Source organism: Hemicordylus capensis, chromosome 3 (assembly GCF_027244095.1).
Source record: "Hemicordylus capensis ecotype Gifberg chromosome 3, rHemCap1.1.pri, whole genome shotgun sequence".
Classification (NCBI taxonomy): Eukaryota; Metazoa; Chordata; class Lepidosauria; order Squamata; family Cordylidae; genus Hemicordylus; species Hemicordylus capensis.
In genome coordinates this window covers 294,656,841-294,671,102 of record NC_069659.1, presented here as the reverse complement: position 1 = coordinate 294,671,102, position 14,262 = coordinate 294,656,841, and the positions used below count along the sequence as shown (strand labels likewise).

At 45.8% G+C, this 14,262-nt stretch overlaps 1 protein-coding gene across 3 annotated transcripts in view; it reads right to left on the bottom strand.

Moving 5' to 3' along the window:
- Positions 1-14,262, bottom strand: part of TBCCD1 (TBCC domain containing 1) — a 29,548-nt gene that overhangs the window by 15,047 nt on the left and 239 nt on the right. For 2 of the 3 annotated variants that reach the window (XM_053308046.1, XM_053308047.1), the window contains exons 2-4: positions 11,899-12,250; positions 11,404-11,553; positions 5,549-5,915 (exon numbers count right to left, since the gene is read on the bottom strand). In XM_053308046.1, the coding sequence (XP_053164021.1) occupies positions 5,549-5,915; positions 11,404-11,553; positions 11,899-12,234 (853 nt within the window). In that variant the 5' untranslated portion in view covers positions 12,235-12,250. Of the gene's footprint in view, positions 1-5,548; positions 5,916-11,403; positions 11,554-11,898; positions 12,251-14,019; positions 14,256-14,262 lie in introns of those variants that run through there. The other variant, XM_053308048.1, reaches the window with a different exon arrangement.

The following is a 14,262-nucleotide window of genomic DNA, read 5'->3' as shown; positions in this document are numbered from 1 at the left end:
ACTAATCAATAAATCTTTATTATGGTCTCAGACCAGCACAAGGCAAAAGGAACATTTAACAGGTGATATTAAAAGCAATTAAAAAGGATACAAAAGCTATAGAATCTGTGCCTATTAGCATAAAGACAAATCCCCATTCAACCATGATACTTGCTGGGTGACTCTAGGTCAGTCACTTTTCTCACAGCCTAAGCTACTTCATAGGGTTGTTGTGAGGAGAAACTTAACTGTGTACACCGCTCTGGGCTCCTTGGAGGAAGAGCGGAATATAAATATTAAAAATAAAAATAAAATAGAAATTAAAAAATAAAATGAAAAACTATGAATGTCTGTAAAAAGTGATAAAGGAACTATAAACCTGCTAAAACAGTAGCATGCAAGCTTACTATGAAATTAATGTAAGATTAAAAGTTATGAATGTAGAAAGCAATAAAAGAGCTATAAAATTGCTAAAACAGTAGCATATGGAGTCATGGTAGGGCTTAAATCAATGAGATGGTGTTGAAAGTTACATGCTATAAGCTATAAATTGTTTTAATACTAAAATCTGTAAAAAAACAGACAGACTTTAAAAGCAGTATGGCTGAATGATTGAAGTTAGTTCTTGCTGGTGGTCAAGGCCCAGCAATTCTGCATGCTGCCACGTGGAACTTGGCAATATGGTATGTTACAAATGGATTATAGTCAAAGTAATAGGGAGACATTGTATTGGCCCGAGTCTCCTGGTGGCCTGTCAAGAAGTGAGAGAATAAGGGCATTTTGTACATCTCTGTAAAACAGGCAGTAAAGGAGGACATGCTCAGTAGTTTCAACTTGTCTCAAGTCACAGGGGCACAGACATTCTGGGAAATGTATCCTCCTTCGAGGACAGCCAAGGGAAGGGCATCACAGCAAGCCAGGGTAAAGGCCCTTCTGTGGTTAGGTACTTCTAGCCGTGTAAGGTATCCAGGACGTATTTTTATGTGCCTTAGACTTTCAGAGGGAAGAAAGTTTGGGGACCTATCTAGGTCAGTTTGGCATTCTACATCCATTATGCATGGTTTGATAAATGTTCTGGCCGACTCCTAACCCAAGGAAAGTAGGTGCGGAGGGAAGAGTCTAAGTAAGGATAGTTTCACAGATAAAGATTGCTTCCATGTAGATTGGACACCGTCCAGCAATGTTGAGGGGGCTGGGCCCACTGGGAGGAGGGATAGTCTCAGCCAGTAGTTGAGTATGGACAGCCAGACTTTGGCCTCCACTTTCACCAGGGCTGCCTCCAGTCATAGAGTATCATTAGAAACACAATGGGGGACTTGCCAAACAGCTCTTAGGCATTTGTATTGGACGAGCTCTAGAAGGGCAAAGCTGGGAAAGCGGCAAGCTGGGCAACCTATAGAAGTTGTGCCACCAACTTAGCTTCAAATAGCTTAAGGGCTGCAGGTATGTATTGGCCCTCTTTTGATGGGGAGAATTTTAGAATGGCAGTGGCGCTTCCCTGGGCATTTTGGGCAACATAGTTGTCATGAGCCTTCCTAGTCCCAGAAGCGTGGAAAACCACCCCCAGGTATTTGAAGCATGAGGACTGGTTGGTGTCATTCCCCTGAATACGCCAGGAGTGTGTCCTAGGTCCAGAGTTTCCTCTAATTTTTAGCATCAGTGAGTGGAAAGAGTTTTGTTCTGGACAGCAGTATCAAGGCAGTGCGCACACATAAGTCTCTCTCTCACTCACACACACTCACCATATCAGGAAATAATCAATAAATAAGCAAATAAAAATTTACCTCCCCTGACACAGTCCCTCTAGCTACACTCCTTTCCATCCCCACCCCACACATCTCCCTCCACACCAGCATTCCCTCTAAGGCGTGCGCATGTGCACACATTCACATATTTTTTTATGCCTGCTCAGTTAATTTTAGATCCTGCTCAGGTTTAATCAAGAAGGCTCTATTCTGAATATACGTGTGCACACACCACCTTGATACTGCCACCCAGAACAAAATTCATTCCACACGCAGATGAAAAAAAATGAGAGGGAACACTGCTCTACACACACACACTCTCTCTCTCTCCCTCTAGCTACACTGCCTTCCTTTAAAAGTTGGGGACCAATCTTGCTCTTTCAGTTCCCCGGTCTTCCCTGTGCTGCCTCCTCCACGGCTGCTGCTCCTGAGTCTGCCCTTTTGCTACCGCCGGCTACTGCTCCCGTCCTGAACCCCACCCCCCAATTGTCGTGTGGGCTCCTGCCGCAGCAAAATCGGGGGAATACCTCCTTGTCTGGTCCTCTGCTCAAAATATACTCACCACAACAACGGTTTTTTTGAAGAGAATGAAAGCTGATCAGGGCCCTGCTACACGTGGGCTGTGCCACGGCGGCAGAGGGATATATTCTCCCGATCTTGCCACAGCAAGAGCCCATGTGGGGATGGGGGGGGAGGGCAGTGGCATCAGCAAAAGGGCAGACTCAGGAGCAGCAGCCACGGAGGAAACAGCACTAGGACGACTGGGCAGAGGAACATTTGTGACAGCAGACGTTTTCCAAGTGGCAGTGAGTGCAAGATTGAAGTGAGCGGCAGTTTGTGATAGCTGTGCAGGGGGTGGGCTTTGTGCACACGCCTGCACAGCCATGCAACTTAGAGGGAAGACTGCTTAGGCCTCTTAGTGAAGACCATGATTTTGGTTCTATGCTAACTGATTTCCAGTAGGTCATCATCGCAGAATTGGGGTGAGGACCCTCAATGCCCTTTTGAGTTCTATGGGGGTCCTTGAGGGGATTGCCATGTCGTTGGCATACAGCAGGGTGGAAATATATTTCTCTGCCAACTTGGGGGGAGTGGGTGGAAGTCTGGGTTATCTGTGGCCCACCATGTTATTAATGTAGAAGTTGAACTGGAGAGGAGCAAGTATGCAACCTTGTTTGATGCCCTTATAGGTTGGCATGGTGTTACATAAGCGTACTTAGGGGTTGCATCTAACTGTCAGAGATGTATCATCATGCAGAGTACGAATGAGGAATAGCAAGTGTGGTCAATCGAAGAGGCTTCCAGTTTTTCCCCATAGTTTGCATTGTGAGATTTAGTCAAAAACAGATTTGAGATCAATGAGAGCTGCATACGGGGAGACTGAGTTGCAAGTGGTGTATTTTTCAATTAAGTGCTATAGTACAAAGCATTAGTCAATCGTGGACTGTCCTCCCTGAGTCTGCTCCTCTGTCAGGATGTTGTCTTGTTCCAACCAGTCCCTTAGTTTCCAGTAAAGATGTCTGGTGCAGAATTGACCAACTGTGATGAGCAGGCTGATAGATTTATAGTTGGCTGGGTCATTCTTCCTACCTTTTTAAAAAATGGGAACCATGACTGCAAGTCCCCAGTTCTTAGGGATACATATATACTTATTGATGAATGTGAACAACGCAGCCAGAATGGAAGCTTACCATGTTGGGTTGTTTTATATCATCTCAGGGGAAAATAGGTTGTTACCAGGGTCCTTACAAGGTCTATGCTAAGAGTTCAGATCCATGATCTCAACTGGCACCATCGGCAGCCATGGGGACAGGTCCTCTGCATCTTACTGATGGCATCTGTGGTCCATTTCCATTTGTAGTAGCACCTGGGGGCTTCGAAGTACATGCACTGATTTAGATGAATAGGTTGTTTTTGGAAGCCTAGCATGTATCCTGTGTGAGATTTTGGCCAAGGCCCCAGCTGGAGCTAAGGAGGGCCGGGGGCTGTGTCTGGAGGTTTAGTTGTATATTTTTGTAGAACAAATGCATATTGTGCATTATCTACATTGTCTACTTTTATCGAGATTGTGTTTAAATGCCCTAGAATTTGTATGACTGTTTCTGCTGTAAGCAAACATTTGTCTCCTAAACATTTTGGTAGGGGGCCGTAGGAGTGGCCGCAGCGATGTCTGGCTCTCTTAGGTCCCCTTTCTCTCCGAGCCGGAGTTCTTAGATAGCGAAAGGAGATGGCTGATGTAATGCAGTCTCGCTTGTAGCAGACTCTTTGAGGGGTGAGGGAGGGTTTTCCATGCCTAGGGCCATAAATCTGTTCTTGGTAGGGAGTGTGGAGGTTGTACTCACAACTCTGTTGCTGGGAAGGTAGGAATCAATCCTCATTTGCTTCCCTGCCTTGGCTGAGGGAAGGGCTGTTCCTATTTTTTTCTCTTCTTGCTTTTATTTGTCATGGTTGAGATTTGTGTAGATTTGCTAGAAAGTTTCCGCTCCAATGAAGAGAAGTACAGTTTTGAGGCCGGAGCTCATGAATGCTGCTAGCTAGTTGCCATCTTGGCCCCTCCTCTCCAATATGACTAATGCAGGCAGTACAGATTCGTAACATGTATCTGTATTTAACACAGGGACAAATAAACAAATCCACATTGGCAGCAGTGGGCTCAAATCTGTTTCAGGCTCCCTGAATTACTTTGGACAAAGTATTAAATTGTCCATTTATGAAATGAGAACAGCAGTGTTACAAGGACAGGTACGTAGTGAGGTCAGTTACTGAAGAGCACAACTGAATAAGCAAATGTTGAGCAGTCATCTAATTTACCACTCCTAACATGGAGTAGACATCTAGTGATACTATCCTGGCCTACATACTAAAAATACCTTAAGTGCTGACATTCGTTAAACATCTAGGGAAGACAAATATACATCAGATGGTAACCTCCAGGCTCGACTACTGCAATGCACTCTACGTGGGGCTGCCTTTGTACGTAGTTCAGAAACTTCAGTTAGTTCAAAATGTGGCAGCCAGATTGGTCTCTGTGGTAACCCAGAGAGACCATATTATGCCTGTCTTAAAACGGTTGCACTGGCTGCTGATATGTTTCCGGGCGAAATACAAAGTGCTGGTTATTACCTTTAAAGCTCTGAACGGCTTGGGTCTGGGCTACCTTAGAGAGCGCCTTCTTCAGTATGATCCCCATCGCTCGTTGAGTTCATATGGAGAGGTCCATCTCCAGTTACCACCGGTACGTCTGGTGGCAACTCAAAACTGTGCCTTTTCTGTAGGTGCTCCTGGCTTATGGAATGCACTCCCGGCAGATATCTGCAGTTTAAGCTTGCTTTCGGCCTTTAAGAGAGCCCTAAAAACGTATTTGTTTGGCCTGGCCTTCCAAGGTTTGTAAAGTGGGTTTTTTAAAGTATTTTAATTGGTTTTAAATGGTTTTGGTTTTGAATTGTTTTTAGCACTGTGTTTTGAATTGTGTGGTGTTATGTCTTTTTAACGTTGTTGTACACTGCCCAGAGCCTTTGGATGGGGCAGTTTATAAATGAAATAAATAAATAAATAAGGATTTTAACTAACATATGAAGAGGCAGATTTTAATTAAGAAATCTGCCAACCACCACTTCTTCAGTCCAACTGTGCTGCAAGGTGGTTGCTGGGGGTGGGGGTGAGAGTTCTATTCAGCCAATTCAACAGGTATTAATGTTTTAAAGATACAATCTTACAGCATAGGAAGCCCCCTGGCTTTCTGTAAATGAGAGGAATAATTTATTTATTTTTTTGCTTAAGTGAAAAAGGCCTGATGACCCGAGACAAAAAAAAAGTAATTATACCTTGCTGTGCCCATGCAAGCTTCTTGCCGGACTTGAGGCAGGCTGATGTTCCAAATGGGTTCCCAATCAGGCAAGCCCTCAGCCAGGACTCCAGCTTGGGGAAGGAGAAGGCTTGGGAGATCTTGGAGAAGCCACTCTTTGAATGCAACGACTGCCAGAGTGCAAGCTCATGCAGAGAGTGGACAGTCTTGTTTTTGTTTATACAGCCTTCAATTAAGAAGCTGAGAGCTCGGACCGCTTCAGGTGACACCAGGCTACTGTGAGTAGAATGAGAGGAGGCAGTGAGCTGATCTGGATCCAGCAATAGTTCCAGAAGATCCTGGAGGTGGTTCTGGACAAAGTCTTGGTGGTAGTTGTCATTCCAGTTCTTAAACACAACAGAAAGAAAAAGGGAAATCATATAGAGGATGAGTTTTCACAAAACCAAAATCATAGGCTGTACAACCCATCACAATTACATGAACATCTAAATTCCCCTTCTGTTCAAGTCTTGATGGTTTGCTGTGTTTCAAGACAGCCTCACCTACACTTTGGAAGTTTGCATTCAGCTTGAACCAGACTGTAGGCAGAGAGAGAACCTGATGGATGGCTTCCATTTTAGGTCCAAACAAAGGTCCAAGAGCCTGTGCAAAACACCTGGAAGCAGCCCTCACTGTTTACATTCTTAATTATGCTAAGTTTCCATTTGGAGTAAACAGAGGTCTTTAGGACAAAAGACATATCCCGAGCGACTAAGCAATTGCATCCTAAAATGTAATCAAATCAAGCTCCAAGACAGAAAATTAAATATTTCTAGTTATTTCTCCCTTTCTTGAACTTTCCTGCCTTTGCCTTGTAGGAGATCAAGTCTAGAGCTCATTAGATCACTGAGCATCACGTTACGGCACCATCCGATTCAAACAGCGCCATAATGCATGACTGGGGTGGGACTTTCTCCCTGCTTTGCCCCTCACAAGCTGCACTCACTGTTAGGATTTATAATGTCTAAAGAAGGCTCTTGTTGCTGACTCCATTTGCCCCTCTGGGTTGTTCTAATGCAACATAAGGCTGCCTGGACTGTGATCTATATATCAGCCACACTTGCAGTTTTGATTTTGGTACCAAGGATTTGCCCTTAGCTCTAAAAGTATAGTGACCCTAGATACGCAATTGAGGGTGCAGACAGGTTATAGCACACAGCTTCAAGCAAGTGTGGTAACACCTATGCACTCCAGCTAGGCACTCAATATAAAAGGAACCAGAAAGCAGCAGTTCATTTTCCCTATTTTGCTATGGCCAAGTCACAGAGGGCATGAGCTTTAACATAAACTTTAAAAAGAAGATAGCAAACTAGCAATACTTAAGATGAATATTACACATATGTAAAAAGGTACAAAAGAGACATTTAGAGGAACAAAACAATTCAGTGTGGAGCTTTAGTAAAGGATTATCAATTTACAGAACATATGCAAAAAGCTGTCTCCATTAAGAGAGCAAGACTCACAGATTTGGCATGCACTGGATGAAAATCCAAAGAGTAAAATACATGCTGGATGGCAATATCTATATATTTAATTCTCTTACAGCCAACTGAGTAGGGAACTGCGTGGGGATGCGGGGATGCGTCTGGATGCCTGCTGGAACTCTCAGAGGTCCTGCAAGAGTTCTAGCCATTGCCTTGGGAGGGAACGGCAGCCAGGGAGGCAGGCGGGAGAGAGGAAGAAGAAGCAGAATTGAAGGGGAACAGGCAGAGTCAGGGGAAAGGAGGGAGAAAGGAGGAAACCAGACCCGTTGCCTTGAGAGGGAATGGCGGCATCGAAGGCAGTGAGACACCAGGCATCCACTTTCAATGGCGAGAAAACAGAGGAGAAGGGGCCAGAAGGCAGGGGGCCGAGCAGACTGGGGCAGAAGGGGGCGGGAAGAGAGGAGACTGGAGCAGAAGGGGGTGGGGGAGAGGAGCAGATGGGCTAGAAATAATGGTGGTCAAGCAGTTTGGCGGGAGATAAATAATGGCGGGTGGCGAGAAAGCAGAGGAGACTGGGGCACAAGGGGGCGGGGGAGAGAAGACTGGGGCAGAAGGGGCTGGGGGGGAAGAGAAGCAGGTGGGCTAGAAATGATGGTGGCCAAGCAGGTGGGTGGGAGATAAATAATGGTGGCAGCAAGAAAGCAGAGGAGACTGGGGCACAAGGGGGCGGGGGAGAGAGGAGACTGGGGCAGAAAGGGGCAGGGGTGAGAGGAGACTGAGCAGCACAGGTGGGAGATAAATAATGGTGGCGGCAGCGAGAAAGCAGCGGAGACCGGGGCAAAAAGGGGGGGGGGAGAGGAGACTGAGCAGCATGGACGGGAGATAAATAATGGCGGTGGTGGCGAGAAAGCAGCGGAGACCGGGGCAAAAAGTGGGGGGGGGAGAGGAGACTGGGGCAGAAAGGGGCAGGGATGAGAGGAGACTGAGCAGCACAGGTGGGAGATAAATACTGGTGGCGGCGGCGAGAAAGCAGAGAATGGACCAGAAGGTGGGGGGCCGAGGAGACTAGGGCAGAAGGGGGTGGGGGGGAGAGGCGTGGGCAGGCTAGAAATAATGGCAGACGAGCAGGCGGGTGGGCGATAAATAATGGCGGTGGCGAGAAAGCAGAGGAGACTGGGGCAGAGGGGAGAGGAGACTGGGGCAGAAGGGGGTGGGGGAGAGAGGAGACTGAGCGGTGCGGGCGGGAGATAAATAATGGCAGCAGTGGCGAGAAAGCAGAAGATAATGGGGCAGGAGGCTGAAGAAAATGGGGCAGAAGCAGGCAGGGGGAGAGGAGCAGGTGGGCAAGAAATAATGGTGGCCAAGCGGGCAGGAGGGAGATAAATTATGGCGGCAGCAGCAAGAAAGCAGAGGAAACTGGGGCAGAAGGGGGCGGGGGAGAGGAGACTGGGGCACAAGGGTTAGGGGGAGAGGAGACTGAGGCACAAAGGGTTGAGGGAGATGGGCAGGAGGGGGGACTGTATTGCCGCAGAGATGCTCTATGCGGGTTCAGCTAGTGACTGAAAATTTTGTTTCTGCAAGTGATTCAACTTTATCAGATAACTACTGAATTGAAAGTATGTGCATGCAGATGCACAACAGCCTGTAGCATTTTGAATTTTATAGATTTTTACAAGACATTGGTTTTGACAGAGGCACTATGATGAATGAGAAGGTAATGGACAGCATCCAAATTAAGTAGTGATTATTAAGGCCCGTTGAAATAAATGGAACTTCAGTTAGTTATGACTGATTGGACAATGGTGCTTAATCATAGCCAACTGGCCCTGGATGTTACATAGTCTGCTGAACCAGGACACAAATTAGAATGCTTTGGGTTTTTTAAAAAAAAATCAACTTTTGGGAAAGAGTTTATTTTAAGAAGTGCTCTTAGAACTGGTATAAAGTCTTGAAATGCACTATATGTTAATGAATTACTTTCTTTCTATCTATCTATCTATTTGTCAGCTTTGTACACCGCCCCAAACTTTCGTCTCTAGGCAGTTAACAATAGCATAAAACAAGCTAAAAACATATACAAAAACTTAAAACAATTTAACAACTTAAAAACAAACCAGAGATTAAAACCTAAAAATTTTTAAAAGCTGAGAAAGCTTGGGTGAAGAGGTGGATTTTCAAGTGCTTTTTAAAAATTGTCAGGGATGGGGAGGATCGTATCTCAGTAGGGACCGCATTTCACAGCCTCAGGGCGGCAACCGAGAAGGCCCGTCCCCGTGTGGCCACCAGCCAAGCTGGCAGCAACTGGAGACGGACCTCTCTAGATGACTTCAATGGGCGGTGGGGCTCATAACGAAGAAGACGTTCTCTTAAATACCCAGGGCCTAAGCTGTTTAGAGCTTTATAAGTTATAACAAGCACTTTGTATTTTGCCTGGAAACCTATTGGCAGCCAGTATGACTCTATCAGCAAAGGAGTGATGTGGTTTCTCCGAGATGACCCAGTGACCAACCTGGCTACAGCATTCTGTACCAACTGAAGTTTCCAGACTACATACAAAGGCAGCCCCACATAGAGCGCATTACAGAAGTCAAGTCTGGAGTCTTACCAACATATGTACCACTGTTTTGAGGTCTCAAGAAATAGACACAGCTGGCGTATCAGCCGAAGCTGATAAAAAGCCCCTCTGCCCACCGCCTCAACCTGAGATACCAGGGAGAGGTGTGGCTCCAGAAGTACTCCCAGACTGTGAACCTGTTCCTTTTGGGGAAGTGTGACCCCATCTAGAACAGGGAGATCAAAATCGTCTCTGGAGTTCTGACCCCGCACAATAAGTACCTCCGTCTTAGCTGGATTCACTCTCAGTTTATTCTCCCTCATCCAGCCCATTACAGTTTCCATGCAGGCATTTAGGGAGGTTATGCCATCTCCTGAAGAAGTGGACATAGAGAAGTAGATCTGGGTGTCATCAGCATACTGATAACACCCAGCTCCAAATCCTTTGATGATCTCTCCCAGCGGTTTCATGTAGATGTTGAAGAGCATTGGAGAGAGTATGTCCTGCCATACTTAAGCTCAGATTCTGAAGAGCAACAATCTCCAATCGACACCATCTAGAATCTGTCCGAGAGGTAGGAGCGGAACCATTGGAAAACAGTGCTTCCCAACCCCCTCAGACGTTCCAGAAGGATACTATGGTCCAGAAGGATACTATGGATACTATGGTTTTGATAGTATCAAAAGCCGCTGAGGGGTCCAAAAAGACCAACAGAGTCACACTTCCTCTGTCAATTCCCAATTGGAGATCATCCATCAGGCCGACCAAGGCAGTCTCCACCCTATAGCCTGCCCAAAAGCCAGCTTGAAATGGGTCTAGATAATCAGTTTCCTCCAAGACCGCCTGGAGCTGAGAGGCCACTACCCTCTGAATTACCTTGCCCAGCCATGGGAGGCTGGAGACAGGCCTATAGCTGCTCAACTCCAAGGGGTCTAATGCAGGCTTCTTTAGAAGAGGCCTAATAATTCCCTCCTTAAGACAAGGAGGTATCCTTCCCTCCCTCAGAGAAGCATTTATGATTTCTACCAGGCCTCCTACAACAGCCTCCATGCTAGATAGAACAAGCCATGTTGGACAAGGGTCAAGAGAACAAGAGGTAGGCCTCACTGTTCCAAGCAGCTTGTCCACATCCTCAGGAGTCACAAACTGAAACTGATCCAGTCGAACCACATAAGAGGAGTTGCTGGACACCTCCAATTCACACATCAAATTAATTGTGGAGTCTTCATCTAAGTAAGCCCGAATCTGAGAGATGTTATCTGCAAAAAAATATTTAAACACATCACAGCAGATAACTGATGGCTCCAAATTCTGATTCAAGGAGGGAGGCACATACTAGCCCCCTCACAAGCCTGAATAACTGCGCTGGATGTGAACTTGCAGATGCAATATGGGCAGAAAAGAACCACCTCTTTGCCACACGTATTGCCTGAACATAGATCTTTAAATGTGCTCTATGTCGTGTTCTGTCAGATTCGAGTCGAGTCTTTCTCCACTTGCGCTCCAGTCGCCTACCTTGCCGCTTCTGCCCCCGTAGATCTTCCGTATACCAAGGGGTCAGTTTTGAAGCGGGTCGGAGGGGACGCTTAGGAACAATCATGTCTACTGCCCTGGTGAGCATGTTGTTCCAGTTCTCCACCAGGGCTTCAACAGGATCATCACCAAAGCCAACATTAAATCCCTCCAAGGCTTCTTGGAATCCTATAGCGTCCAATAACCTCTTCGGGCAAACCATTCTAATAGGCCCACCACCTATTAGAATATAGAATTATATTCCTGGCTTTTCCCTTCAAACAGGAGCTCAGCAGCTCTTTTACAGTGGGAACACTTTGCAAAAAGAGCAGTTCAAAGCAATACCTTAATTTGATTGGTGGATTCTCCATTCAAACTGTAAGACCTGGATCTTGGACTTGGCCACTCTTCTCCAACCAGAGATGTCCTAAGGGAAACCTTGTTTAGTTGCTGGATATAGAGGAACAGCAGGAACTGCAGAGTGTCCACAGACAACTTGAAGTAGAGAGACCAGAAAAAGTATAAATTTTAAACACAAAATATTATCATTGAAAACCACACTATTTATCAAGATTGTCGTTTTATATTCAACATTACGGTCAGTAAGGAAGTAGAAGACACACAAACAGACCATTACTTAATGTTAAAAAGAAGAGGTGATTTCAATTGACTTTAGTATACCTAACCTGTTAAGACTGTGGGCTACATGTACCCTGCAATGTGAGAGAACAAAAATTATTTTTCATACTGTGTACATGAGAAGTCCAGGCCAAAGACATTGCTATAAAAGGTATATACCCAAATGCCTTATACTGAAAACTGCAAGATAACATTCCATACCTTATTCCTCTGCTTCTCTGCTTCCTCCTCAGTTGCACAGTTGGATATCACCTCTGCCCATTCCAGTCGCTCCTCTGAGGTCCGTTCAACAAGACTATCAAATAGTTCAAAGTACAACCAAGCCAGGTCCTTCTCCAGCTGCAATTTCCCACAAGCAATATGTCGCCACATAGGCCAATAAAGGTATGGGTAATACCCTTCACTGGCACGCATCCGGACATATGTGGACATCTTCCGGAGATAACGCACGCTAAACTTGGATGGAGGTGGGATTTGCAAGGCTCCCACTATGAAAGGTTCCATCTTCACCCATAGATTGATTGTGGGTTGATCCATTTTAGCCAGCTCACATCTGTATTTTCAAGAGAAAATACAGTAAGAAGACCATTAAACCATCTGCAAAATACCACAAGCTTTCAGACACAACAGTTTCACAATAGGTATCAATCGCCTAGTTTCCCCCCTGCCATTATGCCTTTGGTAGATTCTTATTTTGTATTTAAATATTTATTTATTGACACCAATAAACTAATTCTGCATGGTAAGGAAATGTATTTTTTCCAGTTTAACTTCCAAACATGTTTGGTGGGTTGTGCTAGCCATGGGAACACATATAGCTTTGGCTGGCAACTCAGTTTTAACAGAAGCAATATTTTCAATTGAGCATAGCCTCAAGGGTCAACAATGGCTCTTTGATCCACTCTTCCCCAATATGAACAGCAACGGCGGCTTTGGCAAACCCACTCCCTTATTCACCTCTACTGCTCCCTCCCATCTGCCTTGACTCAGGAGAGAGCAAATTAGGTGCCTTAGGGAGAACTCAAACAAAGCCTCTTTCTTGGGGACCAATCCCCATACTTATTCAGTAGTGACTTTGAACCACAATGATTTGCCCATGTCTCATGGAAGCTAAATCTGCTGAACACAGTCTGAAGGAAAGCAATGAATTACCAGACTCTATACCTGGAACTGGTAGCTTACATCATTTGATTGAGGAGTCTGAACCAACTCACCAGCCAGCCACAAATATTTGCTCTCCGAAGAGTCTGTATTCAATAAGGCAAAAGGGAGGCATTCCAGGGTGCCACAATATATGGCTCCTGACCAGAGACTGGCCATCTCTCACTGGCCTGATTTTTCAAATTTGATCAGTTTGCCACCTCCCATCATTTCCAAAGCCCCCAAACACAGTTTAAGCAGCCAACAGTTTGTATGTTCAATTCCTTTTGTGTGGTCCTGACTACCACAAACAATACCAATTTCCCTGAATACTTTTTGACAAGAAGAGTTTTGTGAATCCCTTCTGCTGCTAAGCAGACATTTTCTCAAGCTCTAGTTCATGACATCACTTATGTGTTACTATTTTCTAACTAGAGTTCCCCCCCCCACCCCACCCTGCATGTCCTCCCTTACACAGCATCACTAAGCATTTGTCAGCCATCCATTGAATGGTTCTCATCCCAAAGATGAATGGATACCTCTGGCCATTAGTAAGGTTTTCCCTGTTAAAGCGCGCAATCTGGGACATTCAAGACTGATTTCCAATTATGTGGACCTTTGTGACCATTAAGCCAGCACTATTATTCTCCCTCTCCTTGGGCACAGGTCTAATGAAGACAAGTGACCAGTCTTCTATGGCTTGTATATGGCTTTGGACAATGAACCTTTTAATTATAGAATCCTGCCACTATACAAGTACTTTCAGCCCCAAGGAAACAAGATATGTTGCTGCTAAAACTGGGGGGCAAAAGGGGTGTCTTGGTTCAGGAGCAAGCAGCTGAAACATATAAAAGGGGAAATTTTGAAATCAGGGGTCATGTTTGGGGGTAGGTGGGGTTTCCAAGTGTCTCCCTATATGCTACTCCCTAACTCAACATAGGAAAAGCCTATCAGACAGGGTACAACATACAGAGAGGCCAGGCAGTCCTCCTGACTTTGACGATTAAAGAAGACTGTTACAGCAAGGTGGGAGAGGGGCCCAACAGGCTTCTACTCTCCACAGTTAATGGCGGGGTCTACACTCAAGTTTGGGAGTAGAAAAAGGGGAGAGTGACAAGGCGGACACCTTTTTCTGGACAGAGCCTCTGTGCTTTTAAAAGACAATTTGCAAGCAAAGCTTACAAAGCTTTCTCCAGAGAGGAAGCAAAGAGCCGGTAACATCCTTTCGTTTTGACAGGTACATTAGAAGGTTAGGAACTCGGCGCCTCTGGAAGGGGGACGCGAAGGACCCCAGAGCGGCGCCAAGCGCTGAAAGGGGAGTGGGAGCGCGTGGGGGGCCAGGAAACCTCCAGAAGGGCACACCATCCTGTAGCGGTTTGTGTCCTCGGAGAAGGCGGCATCCTCCAATTCTTCCCAGTCTGGGGC